Source organism: Sebastes fasciatus, chromosome 2, assembly GCF_043250625.1.
Source record: "Sebastes fasciatus isolate fSebFas1 chromosome 2, fSebFas1.pri, whole genome shotgun sequence".
Lineage (NCBI taxonomy): Eukaryota > Metazoa > Chordata > Actinopteri > Perciformes > Sebastidae > Sebastes > Sebastes fasciatus.
Window position 1 is genome coordinate 36,587,656 of NC_133796.1, and position 15,319 is coordinate 36,602,974.

Genomic DNA, 15,319 nt, shown 5'->3' on the forward strand with positions numbered 1-15,319 from the left:
CCTACTATAGAACATGCATAGCCCAAGTATAATAATAGCAATAAAATCACAGATGATTTTGATTTACACCGTTTAAATTGCTTAAAGAAATAATATTAAATAGCAATAAGTCACAAGAGATTGCTGATGCCAGCCAATACACATGCCAACATGTGAATGAGAGGAGTACTGGCCCTTATTTTTTTCCACTTCAAGCACTGATACTATATCACTGACTTTTAACACACTGCTTTGCCTTTGGCTCTGTTTCCTTTTGTTTAAAATCTATTTCATTTATTGTAGTTTGGGATGAATCAGCTCAGTAAACCAGACAATTAAGAGAATTAAATGAATTATTCAGTTAACTAAACATGTGGTTAGGAAGCAAGTTCAGCAAAGCAAGGAGTACGTTCCCAGTCGAAAACATCACTTAAAATTAAGTGTGATGACCGAGATACCTTTATATTGTCACTTTACCTTCTACTCACTGTTTAACGGACTGTTTATATTTATTACTTCTCATTATGCATAGACATCTACTACATTCCTGTTTACATTAAGGTTTAGTCTTTTTGCAATTACTGTACAACTGTCTAACAGAAATATATTTTGTAGTTTTTATATTTTAACGTTTTATTTGATCCTTTGCACTATGTTATGTCTTAGATTCTCATTTTTAGTTGCATAATTTTATTTGTATACATATTTAATGAGCTTTGTTGGAGGGAGCCTGGGATAAAAGATTTTCATGGCTTCTCTGTATTGTTGTTTATGTGACAATAAATAACTTGAATAGCTTGAAACATGTGACATAATTTAATCAGCAGATTAAAGTGAGTGTTGCAGGAGAGCTGCTAGAAGTTGTAGTGCTGACTATGTTAGACCTCTACACAACAACAGCATGTTGGACAACTTGTAAAGTTTAAAGGTGCCCTGTGGAGTTTTTCTTGTTAACAAACAAAAGTTCTGCTTACATTCAGTTTTTCTCAGCAAAACACATTTTGTGTGTCCTTGAGGTCTAATAAACACGTTGAATTCATTTTCTTCTTATAAATCATTTGGGAAGACATTTTTTGTACATCTTCTTCCCTGCCTTTAATGGCTTTAAAGGAACAGTGTGTGGCACTTAGGGGGATCTAGTGGCAGAAATGGAATATAATATTAATAAGTGTCTTGAGTGTATAATCACCTGAAAATATGAATCCTTGAGATGTTTGTACCCTAGAATGAGCCAGACAATAGCCCAAAACAGACAAACCAAATAGTGGCTCCAGATAGGGCCATTTGCTTACCATAGTTCTCCGACAAGCTTGGCACACAAGAAAAGTTTCAGTTGGTTGCAATCTACGACTTCGCCACTAGATGCTGCCAAGTCCTAAGCACTCACCGTGTTCTCATACAAAGGTTTGTATGATATCTTACGAAAGTTTTTTTTGTTTTCCTATGAATGTCCAGCAACACGTGTCAATTTCTGCACATTTCATACAGTCTTTTCAAAATAAACTTCTGTCTTCACAGGAAACAACTTCCTTAGGTTTAGGCAAGAAAGCTACTTTGTTAGGTTTAGGAACAGATAGACTTGGTTATGATTAGGCAACAAAACTACTTAGGCTTAGGAAAAGATCAACTTGGTTAGGATTAGGCAACAAACTACTTAGTTAGGCTCAGGAGAAGAACGACTTGGTTAGGAGTAGGCAACAAACTACTTAGGGTTAGGAAAAGATCGACTTGGTAAGGATTAGGAAACAAACTATTTAGGGTTAGGACTTGGCTAGGTTTAGGCAACAAACTACTTACTTAGGCTTAGGAAAAGATCGACTTGACTAGGATAAGGCCACAAACTACTTAGTTAGGCTCAGGAAAAGATTGACATGGTTAGGTTTAGGCAATAAAACTACTTAGTTAGGTTTAGGAAAAGATCGACCTGGTTAGGATTAGGCACCAAAACTACTTTGTAAGGTTCAGTAAAAGATTGACTTAGTTAGGGTTAGGATACAAAACTACTTAGCTTAGGAAAAGATCGTGGTGTGGCTTAAAATAACTCTGTAAGTTACTTAAGTACGGAATTTACGTGACAAATAAATCAAAGTTGACTTCCCGTTTCACACGGGACACGAACGCCGGTCTCCTGAATGAAAGTCGGGTATTTTCTGGTATCCACCCCGACCTCCTGCCAATGTGGTGTTCACCATTATTTATAGTTCCTGGTTCACGATTACGTTAATTACACATGAATTGATTTTATGCGATATTCACAGATTACAGTGCATTGCTTTTCATAGGTATAGCTATGAACAGTGTATGAGACCAGCCTAACAAACTGCACCTTTTAAGATCAAACCTCACAATCTATGAAATTGAGGACAACTACATGCTAAACCACTTTATTATATCTCCAGGTATGACTTCATGTCGTTATTCATTTTGATCAACTTTGACAGAAACACACCACAGTATCCCCGAGCAGGGCATGATGAAAAGACGATTCATCTGATCCTGTCTATCTTTTGCGGTCTACTGTGATCTGTCTGATAAATCCACAGAAACCTGCATCCTGGCAGGTACTTCTCTTAACAGTTTGATCGCAGTAAATTGATATCATTATGTCATCGTTTGGTTCTTCATTTGGAGCACTTGATCATGTTACCGAGGCAGAGTTTAGTCAAAATTGGCCTCAAATTAATTTGAACATCTGGCGAAAAAACAGTTTTCTCACTGCAGCAGTGAGCAATATGGCGTGGCAATTTTTAGAAGCTCTTCATCATCGTTTCTCATGATCTCGTGATGTAATTAAATTGCCTGCCTGCAGTTCAAATCGCAAGTCAAAACATCTACAGTACTGTTACCATAGTGTGCCATTATGAGCCTTTTTAAATTTTAATTACAAACCGAAAATCATAATAGCTAAACACATTTGTATAATACCCAAGGTACCATGTGTTCTTGTAACAAAGTTCATGAAGCTATTAAAATTATAAAAAAAAACGTTTATAGCTAATTATGAGTGCACTATAAGGTTTTTGTCGTGTCATTAAGGTGCCAGATGCATGTTAATCACCTCAAAAGCTAATACAGTCAATGTGAGTTTAAATTTTCATTTCTAGTAAGAATGGAGTCAATCTGAGTAAAAAAAGTGGTCTAAAAAGCTGCCTCGTGTCACTCAGAAGCTCTTTCTACATTTACACCTTGAACTGAGAAAAGGGTCTACCATATCTGTAAAATTCTGTAAAATCAATTAGGTGGCTGGTGCTGCACGATTTCATTTTATTTGTCACGGTATTAGTCTGCAGAGGTTTGCTTTTGATATTCATTCCCTGCTTTTTTTTCATGTTACTCAGCTGACAGACAAACCAAAGATACCAATAGAACATCCAACTTAAAGCATCTTTAAAGGCAGCTGTTGCCGGCAGTTGTTTTGATGTTTTTTTTTTGTTGGTGTATTATATTCATTTTTTTTTTTATTCCCACAGATAACAAGCCAAACGGCAGATAATGCGGTGTCACATATTTTCAGTACAGCTACAATGGTATTTGCCAGAGTAACTTTTTTTTTTCTTCCAGCTGTCTAAGGCATCAGCGGTAAATGTCAGACTTTGGTGTCAGCCCCTCAGAATCAAAGAGAGAAAAAAACTTCTTTTTAGACAAACTATTTTGCACTGACGTTCAACAATCATGCAGATAGAATTCCATCGCAGCAAAAAAAAAGAGACCAATTTCTCAACCAAAGCACGCAACGACAGTCACGATCGCGATCGTGATCAAAGACAGACTCCAGTGTTTACAAAGTACTCGGTAAAAGAGATATATTCATGTATGTCCACCTTTGATTGAAAGCAACAAGCCCTCCCCCCAGTCTCTGGAGGTTGTCAGAAGGCATTTGGCAAACACAGAAAATCATTAAATGAAATGGAAGTAGACAGAGCAGGGGGGGTCGGTTCCTGATCAGTAAATTAGAGGAAATGCTTCCTTTATGGTTACATATATACCTCATGAAGGCATTCATGAATGCAGGATTCAAACCAGCCTTAAATAATACTTTGGTGACTCACCTCTTGCTGTAAATCCTTGATGATTTTGGTCTTTTTCTCCATCTCCACTTTAAGAAATTTGATCTGAAAGACAGAAAGGATAAAAGCAAGATGATCATACTGAATGCCCCGCTTCGTTGTTTGTTTGTTTTCCATTCAGTGAACATATTTAATGACGGTTATGGATGCTGAGCGTGCCCGTTTAAGCAGTATATGTGGAATTAAATGCACTGAATGAAAGCCATTATGACAGTAAACAAAAAGCAGCGTCGGGATGTGATTTACTTCCCTCCAATATTAAAACCCTTTAAAACTCTGACAGAACTGCTGGCGGGCCTGGCCGCCACTCTGTCTTTCAGAGGTTGTAGTGGGCTCAGTTTTATAGGTTGGGAATATACTGATATCACATAAAACTAAAAAATCTAAGGAATCCATTGGTACCAACCATGCTAGCTTGTCAGGAAGAAGTTACACTACATTTTGGCAAAGAAAAACTGGCATGGTGATGTTCAAAGGGGTCCCTTGACCTCTGACCTCAATATATGTGAATGAAAATGGGTTCTATGGGTACCCACGAGTCTCCCCTTTACCGACATGCCCACTTTATGATAATCACATGCAGTCTCTTGCATGCGGTATAAATGTGTTATTTTCGCCTATACTAAAAGGGTGTGTTTGAATATTTCTACATACTGACAGATAGATAAGCTAGGATAATCACAGCCTGATGAAACTTTACAACCACAAACTACAGACCTAGGGCATTCAGAGGATGGATGGCTTTCCCAGGTAGATTGACAACAAGGGGGTTTCTGAGCAGTTTCCAGAAAAGAAGTGCTCGCCATCCAATCGCTGAAAAATGCAATTCCTGCAGAAATCTCCAAATGTCAAAAGTTTTTGATACCAAATCACAGCAGGGCTTTTTCTATAATGTGTTCTTCAAGGTCTTGGTGTCTTAATGTGGTATTTTGGAGGGATTTTTGATCATTTTTATTAATTTTTGAGCGTTAAAAAATGGTTAAATTTAGCACCAAATCTGTGTAACAAATGTGTCAACCCCAAAGTTGCTGCAACAACTTATGAAACATAATAGCATGGGAATGGCCATGATAAATTTCCATAATAATGTATAATAATTCATGTTTATTTCTTATTAATGACTAGAACAACTTGACACACAGTGCTGAGCAGCATCTCAAATTAATGTTCAGGTTCCCAGCTTTAAGATGATGTATTACCTCTATGTGGCATCAATTCTTGACTTGTTATCCACCCCTGAACATCCACTGTCCCACACCCCTATCCCTCTAAAAAAGAGGTCGGAATGGCAAGGGGTTAAAGGACAAGGCAGGCAATACACTATATTTGTGTTACTGTCAACAAATCCTATGAAAACACTAAAACCGCAATGCCTTAGTCCGTCTTTCAATACCGTCTGACTTCCCCAGCACTCACCCCAAGCCTGTCTGCTACCACTGAAGATGTAAATTTTAAGAAACAGGTGAGCATTGTAGTTTTTAATAAAGATTACTCAGATAGGAGTAAATTGTGTATTTGTCGGAGACTAATTTCAGCCGCTTATTAAGACACATTTTTACTACCCGTTTACAGCAGCAGGACGGTGTATGAGGGATGGATTCAAAATAAGATCACGGCTGCCCAAGTATATTTTGGCGACCCGTTTTAGCATTTTTTTTAATGTGCTTTATCTGTCCGAGAAGACGACGCCATCCGCATCGAGCTGGACCCACGGCGGGACTACAATGGCGTGCGGCAGCCCGATGTGCTGCTGAACTCCGCTCACCCCGGACTGGATCCTGGTATGTGTCCTCACCCCTCATTGGACTAACAAGCTTCAACACATTACGTGACACATTACGCTGTGACACATTAGGCACACACAAGGTTCATTCCAGAACCCGCAGTGATTAGTTTTAAGAAATACTGTAAGTTTGACTGCTTAATTTTTCATTGAACATAAGAAAATATAGAGATAAGTAGTGAACGAGTGTAAAATAACATGACACTGCGGGTTGGTTTTCCTCCTGGATCTTATTTCAACATAAAGCTGACCCCTATGTGAAAAATAACAACAACAAAAAAAAAAAAAAAAAAAAAGCAATATCTGAATAGTTAAATATTTTTCACAGGATTTGTTGACAATAAGAAAAAACTGAATATCACCAGACTAATCCTTAAAAAAACAATAAAGAATTACTAATCTTAAATTATATTTCATATGCACCACATTGTACAGAAGCAAAACAGCATTTCCATCCTTTTTTCATCTTCTAGCAGGGCACCCTGGGGACCTGTAAACTAGACCTCACCAGTTGACTCATCCCCAAGCAGAGGGCATGATAACATCAGAGGTCATACTCAGTCACTCTCAATGCCCCCGAGAATAGTAAAAAAAATATATATAGAAACATATAAAACAGAAAGAAAGATCATTCTGGTGCAGCATTTAGTTTGCTAACTATTAATTGTATAAAAAGATTAATTAAAGCTGCTATTAGTGTATTGAATGTTTTTCATTATGCCAGTGCAAGTAACACAAACAAGGTTAGCATTTGATTTACTGTCTTTAATCTAACCAGCATGAGCAGTGTTGGTTAGTTTACACTGAGGCAGTATATTGAGGCTCGTACTGTAAATGAACACTGTTCTTTATAAAGTGACAGTGGCACAGAGGCCCTTTGCTGTAGTGAACATTTAAACCAGTTTTCAGCTGGCCACCCATCAAGGTTTAAAGACTTTTTAACTCTGATAAAAAACCTGCCATATATTATATTTCTCTAGTGTCGTACAAAGTTAGTTTAGCATAACAAGTGTGCGGAATTGTTCCATCCGGAGCTCTCTGATTGAGGCACATATGATACGCTGAGGCATTTATTCCTGCAGTGAGCGACTACCTACTTTCCACTGTGTGCCTGATTTAATAGCCCGTATGCTTATCATGTCAGAGTGATATCTTTGTTTATCGCAATCCTTTTATCATGAGCTCAGCATGTCTTGCTGGAGCAGGCCCGTGGCTGGTGTTTAGCAGCCAGACAGAGGTTCAAACACCAACTGCAGATGGCAAACTGCTGCCATGGGCTAGCGTATGTTAAAAAGAATGAACTCTCGGTGTGTGTGAGAGAGAGAGAGAGAGAGATAGATAGATAGATAGGCCCAAGATTTGTCTTTCTTTCTGTTTTTTCATTCTGAATAGACGGTTTTAAGCGGTGTCTGTCCTTGGGAGAGGTCATCAAGATAGTCTGGAGGACAAAAAGGAAAACAGATTCATGGGGCTGGTGACCTCACACCAGGTATGTACCCTGGGGAACTGTAAACTAAGCCTCACCAGTTGACTCACATCCCCAAGCAGGGCATGATAACATCAAGGTTCATGTTTGAGCCTTTCAGTCACTGCCACAGCCTCTGGGGAATGGTTAAAAAAAAAAAACACATCCTGGTGCAGCATTTGGGTTTTTAGTTGAAAGGAGTCAAAAAGAGGACAACAAAATAACATTGTCTATATATTACTACTTCAGAGTAATGAATGCAACTATTGTTTTCATTATTTCATGTATTTTTAAGCTACAAAAGTGTGTGGATTTTGAAATGTTAAGAATGAAAGTGAAAAGGAAAATGAAGCGTAGCAGGAGCCAGGTGTTGGACTACTGGCTGATGGGCTAAATGAAACATAAATTCATTTATAATTTAGTCTGAAATTAGGGCAGTCAACCGGTTAAAATATTTAATCACAATTAATGGCTTGATTGTCCATAGTTAATCGCAATTAATCATATTTATTTTTTATCTCTTCAAAATGTACCTTAAAGGGAGATTTGTCAAGTATTTAATACTTGACAACATGGGAGTGGACAAATATGCTGCTTTATGCAAATGCATGTATATATTTATTAAAATAAGTCAATTAACATGACAAATATTGAAATACAGAAACCCTCACAGGTACTGCATTTAGCATTAAAAATATGCTCAAATCATAACATGGCAAACTGCAGCCCAACAGGCAACAACAGCTGTCAGTGTGTCAGTGTGCTGACTTGATTACGACTTGCCCCAAACTGCATGTGATTATCATAAAGTGGGCATGTCTGTAAAGGGGAGACTCGTGGGTACCCATAGAACCCATTTCACATATCTTGAGGTCAGAGGTCAAGGGGCCCCTTTGAAAATTGCCATGACAGATTTTCCTCGCCAAAGGTTTGGACCATTATTTAGCCTCCTTCACCTAACTACTTGGTTGTTACCACGATTCCTTAGGTTTTCTAGTTTCATATGATACCGCTATCATCACTCTAGCTTTAAAACTGACTCCTCTACAAACCTCTGAAAGATCGATTGCGTTTATACGTTAAGGAAATGAGTGGCGTTAAAACAAATTTGCGTTAAGGCATTATTATCGCGTTAACTTTCACAGCCCCATATGAAATATAAATCAGGTAGTGATAAAATGATATGTCCATCAATTGATTCTACAGAAATGTTTATTATTTGTCAAACAACAAAACAAAGAGTCTACAGCCATGCTAACACGCTCACAATGACTACGCTATCATGCTTATGTTTAGCACGTAATAGTTACCATGGTCACCATCTTAATTTTGCATGTTAGCATGCTGACATTTGCAAAGTACCACAAAACACAAAGTACAGCTGAGGCTGATGGGAATATCATTCATTTTTCAAGTACTTAAATAAACCAAATAATCTGTCATAAACCAAAGTATTGGACAAATGAAAGTTTTGACCCAATATTGGGCGTTGGTGAAAAGATAGGGGACACTACAGTTATCACAATCCATCGTGAGCGGGCCATGAATGTCTGTACAAAATGTCGTGGCAAGCCATCAAATTGTGGTCTAGACATTTTGTGGCACTAAAAGTCAGGGGATCATCAAAGTCATTGAGATTCATCCTCTGGGCACCATTGATATCTGTACTGAATTTCATGACAGTTCATTCAATAGTTGTAGAGATATTTCAGTCTGGGTAAAGGTGGTGGACTGAACCGTTTTTGACAGCCTGATCTCACAGAAATGTGTGAAATGAGCACAACCTCTTAACAGTGCTTTACGTGGTGGTGGCATTCAAATTATGTTTCGGCACCAATGAAACAATGCCAACGGAATGACAATTAGGATCCTTTGCCGCGGTGGACATACAAATTCCCAGGTTGAACAGAAATAGGTTTTGCTCAAAGTCTCAAGAGGGAGTCGGGGTGGACGGATGCACCCGATCTGACTGTTATCAGGCTATTGACTAGGCATTATAAACGATGTTGTAAAAGTGAAAGTGAAAGTTAAAAGCAGCATGTTCTAACATGTTGTAAAACTGAACAAAATGTTACGCTTTCAACATAAACAAAACAACTTTAGGTTTAGGCAACAGAACTACAACTTTTTTAGGTTTAGGCAATAAAAACACTTGTCTAAGTTTAGGGAAAAACATCATGTTTTGGCTTAAAATAATGCTGGTTTCACACGGGATGTGAACCCTGGTCTTCTGGATGAAAGTCCTGTGTTTGTCTGACATCACCTCACTTCAGCTTCTGCTCCTGTCATAATCACTACAGTTGGTAGAGGTTGCTTTCATCTTCTTTTATACCTTCTTTCGTTGATCGACCATGTGAATGGATGATAAAACCTACTAGTGGGTCTAGTGGGGCCCTGACCCACATCTATGTTAAAGTGACTGATAATGCCTATTTAATAGCCTGACAACAGTCTAATCAGCTGACGGATGGGTCAAACACAGGACTTTCACCCAGGAGACAGGTGTTTGTGTGAAGCCAAAAGTCAATGTTGAATTATTTTAAATTACGTAGGCTACGTATGAATTTATGTAACAGACATCATTTTTTTGAACACGAACCATGATCTTTTCTTTCCTAAACCTAACCAAGTAGTGTTGTTGCCTGAACTGGATTGTTTACATGGTGGTGGCACATAATTTGAACACATTACGTGCCAACACCTCCTAATGCTCTGCTAAAAGTAATGGTAATTTCACGTATTTCTATGAGATCATGTTGGTTTTTGACAGTTGATCGGACAAAATAAGCATGATGAACATGTTAAATGATAGGCTTTAAACATTTTTTGGGGAAAATTATTGTCTTTGTATATGCAGTATCTCTATATTTCCAATGCAGGATTCTAAATCAAGAAGTTGGAGATGCATGTTGCCTGCATAAATGAAAATATTTATTACAGCTTCTGACGTGCAGACATCACCAAATGCTCACTTAGAGCAAAAAAGTCTTCCTCATACAGAATGCTGTCTGAAATAGAGACTGGCTTGAATTTCATTGTCCATACCTAGCGGCATGTTTAACCACTTTTTTGTCTTCTGCTTTGTACGTGCTTTTGGTGGTTTCTGCACAACAGAAGCTGCGATAAATATTTTAACAACTATTTTTGCAAGCGAGGTGCTTGTAACATTGTTAATGTTGATTCTCTCTGGGGGTTTTGGAAGCCCTGTTTTCACACTCAATTTTTATGTGGACACGAAAGACTCTAAACTAGATACAGTATTTCATTGTTCTACTGAAGGTGTGTGTCATTAGCATGCTGCCGAGGTGTTCGTTTTAATCTTGAATCTCAGCGGGGGTGATAAATACCATTTAACAGAACATAAATGTCAAACCCAAAACCATAAAACGCAACAACTGATTTGTCTCTGGTCTAAGGAAAATGGCAAGAGTGTCACTTGAAATCTTACTGTACCATCATTTATCTCAAATGGTATAGATTATATGATTGTTGTTGATCGTCATGTCACTGTGCTCATTTAACCTCGTGACTGTGCATAAGAAGCGGGGACTATCACAGGAAAAGCTATCCATTAGCATATATTGAAAATCCCAGAAAAACCTCTAGGGCTACAGTAGCTGTCAGTGCAGCCAGACAGGCTTCATGCTGATTTGTTGATAAGGAATTTGGTTGTCGAACAAGAGGTGGTCTCTCTGAATAATATGAGGATAAACACAACTATAGTAACACAACACCTCCGTAGACTAGCTTCATATGAAACTAGACTAGACTATATTTAAGGAATCCATTGGTACCAACCACGTCAAACTGTCATGGCGATTTTCAAGAGGTCCCCTTGACCTCTGACCTCAAGATATGTGAATGAAAATAGGCTCTATGGGTACCCACGAGTCTCCCCTTTACAGACATGCCCACTTTATGATAATCACATGCAGTTTTGGGCAAGTCAGCACACTGACACACTGACAGCTGTTGTTGCCTGTTGGGCTTGAGTTTGCAATGTTAGTATTTGAACATATTTTCTATGCTAAATGCAGTACCTGTGAGGGTTTCTGGATGATATTTGTTAATTGTTTTGTGTTGATAATTGATTTCCAATAATAATTATATAATACATTTGCATAAAGCAAGCATATTTGCCCACTCCCCACTTGATAAGAGTATTAAATACTTGACAAATCTCCCTTTAAGAAAAAATGTGTGATTAATATGCAATTAATCGCGGTTAACTATGGACAATCACCCGATTAATCGCGATTAAACATTTTAATCTATTGACAGCCCTATTTGGCTATTTAATTACATATACATATTTGTGGCAGTATAATTATCTAAATTATCTAAAGTTATTAAAAACAAAAGCAAAATGTGTTTTAGAAGAACAAATTAACTTTATCAACTAAATAAAGAATGAAAATATATATTGACTTATTCACTCCAACTGCAATAAGTCATGTAGCCACTTTAAGAGACAACAAATCTACTTCTCAGATATGTAGGTACTTGTTGTTTGATACTGTTTGGTAACTTAATACACTTGTTTCAGTGTCCATGGTACTGACAACAAACGACCAGTCTAGCAGTCTTATCTTGAACTAATTAGAGGTTAAAGTGCTTTTAAATTGCAGCAGAGCATGTAAATTGAACAACAGTCATTAATTAATTATTTTGTCATAAGGACTAGAGTGGGCAAAGGTAACATTTTCTGTTGACATTGAAAGCCTCTTCCCATTTTCTCTATAATAATGTTAATATGCCGTGACCATGACAAATGCTGGTCAAGAAGACTCGGTGCTAATTTAATTAGACTAATTTGTTCCAGCTCAAAGCCTTTTATAAAGACACACAGCTTTCAACTCATCAATATACTCCAATTTGCCATTTAGTTTGATTTACACACTGTTACTTCTGAGCTAATCTTACACATTATACAACTTAACTTGAAATACCTAAGTCAAGTCATTTCAATTATGAGCAGAGTATCATCTGCATACATGATTATTTAAGATTCGCGTGCAAACCAAAAGCTTTAATTAAACTAATCACTGCATTTGAAATTACTGGAGTGGAAATGATTAGTTGATTGATGCATTTGTTGATCAACAGAAAACTAATCATCAAGTATTTCAATAAACAATTTATCAAATCAGTCATCAAGTAAAAATAGCAAACATTCACTTATTCCAACTCCTTAAATGTGATGATTTACTGCTTTTTAAAAAAAAAAATCTTATATGAAAGTAAACGCATGGAGGGATTACTGAACGGGCCTATTGGGCACAGGCCCAGGGCCCAAAGTGTCAAGGAAGAGACTCAAAATGACCACAAAGAGTCACAAAACAACTACAAAGAAAAACAAAATGACCACAAATAGACACAAAACAACTACAAAAAGGGGGAAAACAACTACAGACAAAAAAAAACAAAACACTTAAAGTGACACAAAACAATTACAATGTGACAAAAAACGACCACAAATTGAAACAAAAATACAACAAAAAAAGAGTCTTGCTCCTATGTAGGCCCAACCTGGTCGCAGGAAAAGTTGTTTGAGTGACGATAATATAAGAGAAAAGCGTGCAATAAGAACCCTGCTTTTGCTTTTGGGCATGTCATTTGTACGCCATGTAGTCTGTACTGATTGCAATGTAAATGCATCCGTGTAAATATGTCACGCTCAAAGCTAGTGACGTAGAATAAAAGCGAGAAAGACTGATTATGGCGGAGGTGAGTGGGTCCAACAAACACAGGACTCAACTGATGTTCGATACCGGTGTTTTGTTTTGTAAATGATGTTAGACACGTGTGTGACGAGTTTCCCGTATTAATGCTACATTGTTCCTGTACATATTGTATTTAGCTTATATACTTATTTTAAGGCCAACCATGACGTTTTTCCTCTAGTTAACTAAGTGGTTTTGTTGCCTAAACCTAAGTGAGTCATTTTGTTGCCACTGATGGTACTGCACCTTCATTTCAATACATCACCTCGGGCTCTGGGAAATGGTGCTGTACATGTGCACTTTTCACAGTTTTCTGAGATTTTATGGACCAAGTGATTAGTTCAATTTAATTCGCCAGATAGTGTTTAAGATACCTGAGTGGAATTTAATTAGAAGCAAGGTGAAAGCAGCTGGATAGATGGGAAGGTAGATGGAGAGACGGATAGATGGACAGATAGATAAGTACATGTTCTTAGCTCTTTGTCTCTTCTTATTAATTTTTGCATGGGGGGTTTGGACACAAAGCTTTCTCTTGCAATCGCTGAGAGTTTCAATTAACTGGTGTGGCAAGGAGGCGAGGGAGCTGGCTGCTGGGTAATGAGCGTGGATCACTGAGTGGCCTGTGTGACAGGTGACGGGGCTGGTTAGAGGAGACCGGATGTTGATGGTCAGGTCAGCTCTGTCTTACCGTGGCCTGCTGCTTCTCGGCTTTCTCATTTGCCTCATCCAGCTGCTTCTGCAAGGCTGCCTGGAGGGACTTCATCTCCTCTCTGTCAAGTGAGAGGGAAGTGAGAAACACTCTGTTAGCACATCCTCCTCCTCACACTCTCAGAGGTCTCGACCGCTCTGCACAGAATGGCTCTCTTAAATATACCACTGTTAAGAGCCATTTTCCACATAAACTAATTTGTGTAGAGCAATATTCACCATATTATCTTCGGTTAACTTCTGTTCAACAAAAAATGAAGTTTAAGAGCAGTAAGACAAATGTTGACAAATGTAAAGCTGTATGAATATATTCAACCCACAAAATTACGTTCCTATACGACTAAACTGCTAAAATGTTTTTCTCCCGGATTACGAATTTGAAACAGTTTTAAACACATGGTTAATGTTGTAAATTGAAACAAAACAAAAAAACGCAACAAAAATACTTTGTTAGGTTTAATAAAAAAAACATCATAATTGAAATGATTGAACAGTGAATTTTAGTTTCACACGGGGCAAAAGTCTGGTATTTGATGAAACTTTGAGACAGTTTTAAAGATGTGGTTAATGTTGTAAATTGAAACAAAACAAAACAAAAATATGCAAAAAAGCTACTTGGTTAAGTTTAATGGTTTGGCTTAAAATTACTATGAAATTGAAATAAAACAAACAAAACACTCAACAAAACCACTTTGTTAGATTAATTGATTAAAATAAGTGAACATTGACTTGAAGTTTCACATGGGACACGAACACCGGCCTCCTGGGTGAAAACACAACAAAACTTCTTGGTTAGGTTTAATAAAAAAAACATCATCATTTGGCTTAAAATGGCTATGAAATTGAAACAAAACAAACAAAAAATGCAAAAAAACTACTTGGTTAAGTTTAGGTAACAAAACTTCTTGGTTAGGTTTAGTAAAAAACATCATCATTTGGCTTAAAATGACTATGAAATTGAAACACAACAAACAAAAAAACACAACAAAACCATTTGATTAAAATCAAATTTAGAATAAATTTCTAAATTTAAAAATTTAAATAGTAAACATTGACTGTTAGTTTCACACAGGACACAAACGCCAGTCTCCTGGGCAAAAGTCTGGTATTTTATGATCCATCCACCTCCCTGACATCTTCCCCAGTTCCGCAGACTATTTTAAACAGATTTGTGATACATCAACAACAAACATAATCCGTGACAATTATGTTTCCCCTCGGAATGCAATTGGAACATCATTTTTAGGATGAAGAGTAAATATTGATTTAATCACAAAGCAGTGTGTCAACAATTATGTTCAATAAATACGGTGATTTCAAGTTTCACAAATTCAAGTATGAAGAAGCACACATTTTATTTGTGACATAATCGTTTTAACATCAAATGTTGACTGTACCTTTTCACCTTAGGAATGACTGACGCAATAATGCAAACATCACCACCTTGTTGACAATGTAATCTGGTTGTGAATGAGGAGGTATTTGTTGAATATGTGCAAAACTGACTGCCTAGAGAGCTGTAAATTGCTTTTGTTTAATTGTTCACTTTTTTCTTCTGCGGTGTCAAAACATTAGTTTTCTGCATTATATTTTT

At 37.3% G+C, this 15,319-nt stretch overlaps 1 protein-coding gene across 2 annotated transcripts in view; it reads right to left on the reverse strand.

Moving 5' to 3' along the window:
* The window catches only part of luzp2 (leucine zipper protein 2), a 215,604-nt gene that overhangs the window by 87,862 nt on the left and 112,423 nt on the right, over positions 1-15,319 (reverse strand). For both annotated transcript variants that reach the window (XM_074622445.1, XM_074622436.1), the window contains exons 4-5: positions 13,706-13,787; positions 4,029-4,091 (exon numbers count right to left, since the gene is read on the reverse strand). In XM_074622445.1, coding sequence (XP_074478546.1) covers positions 4,029-4,091; positions 13,706-13,787 — 145 coding nt within the window. The remainder of the gene's footprint in view (positions 1-4,028; positions 4,092-13,705; positions 13,788-15,319) is intronic.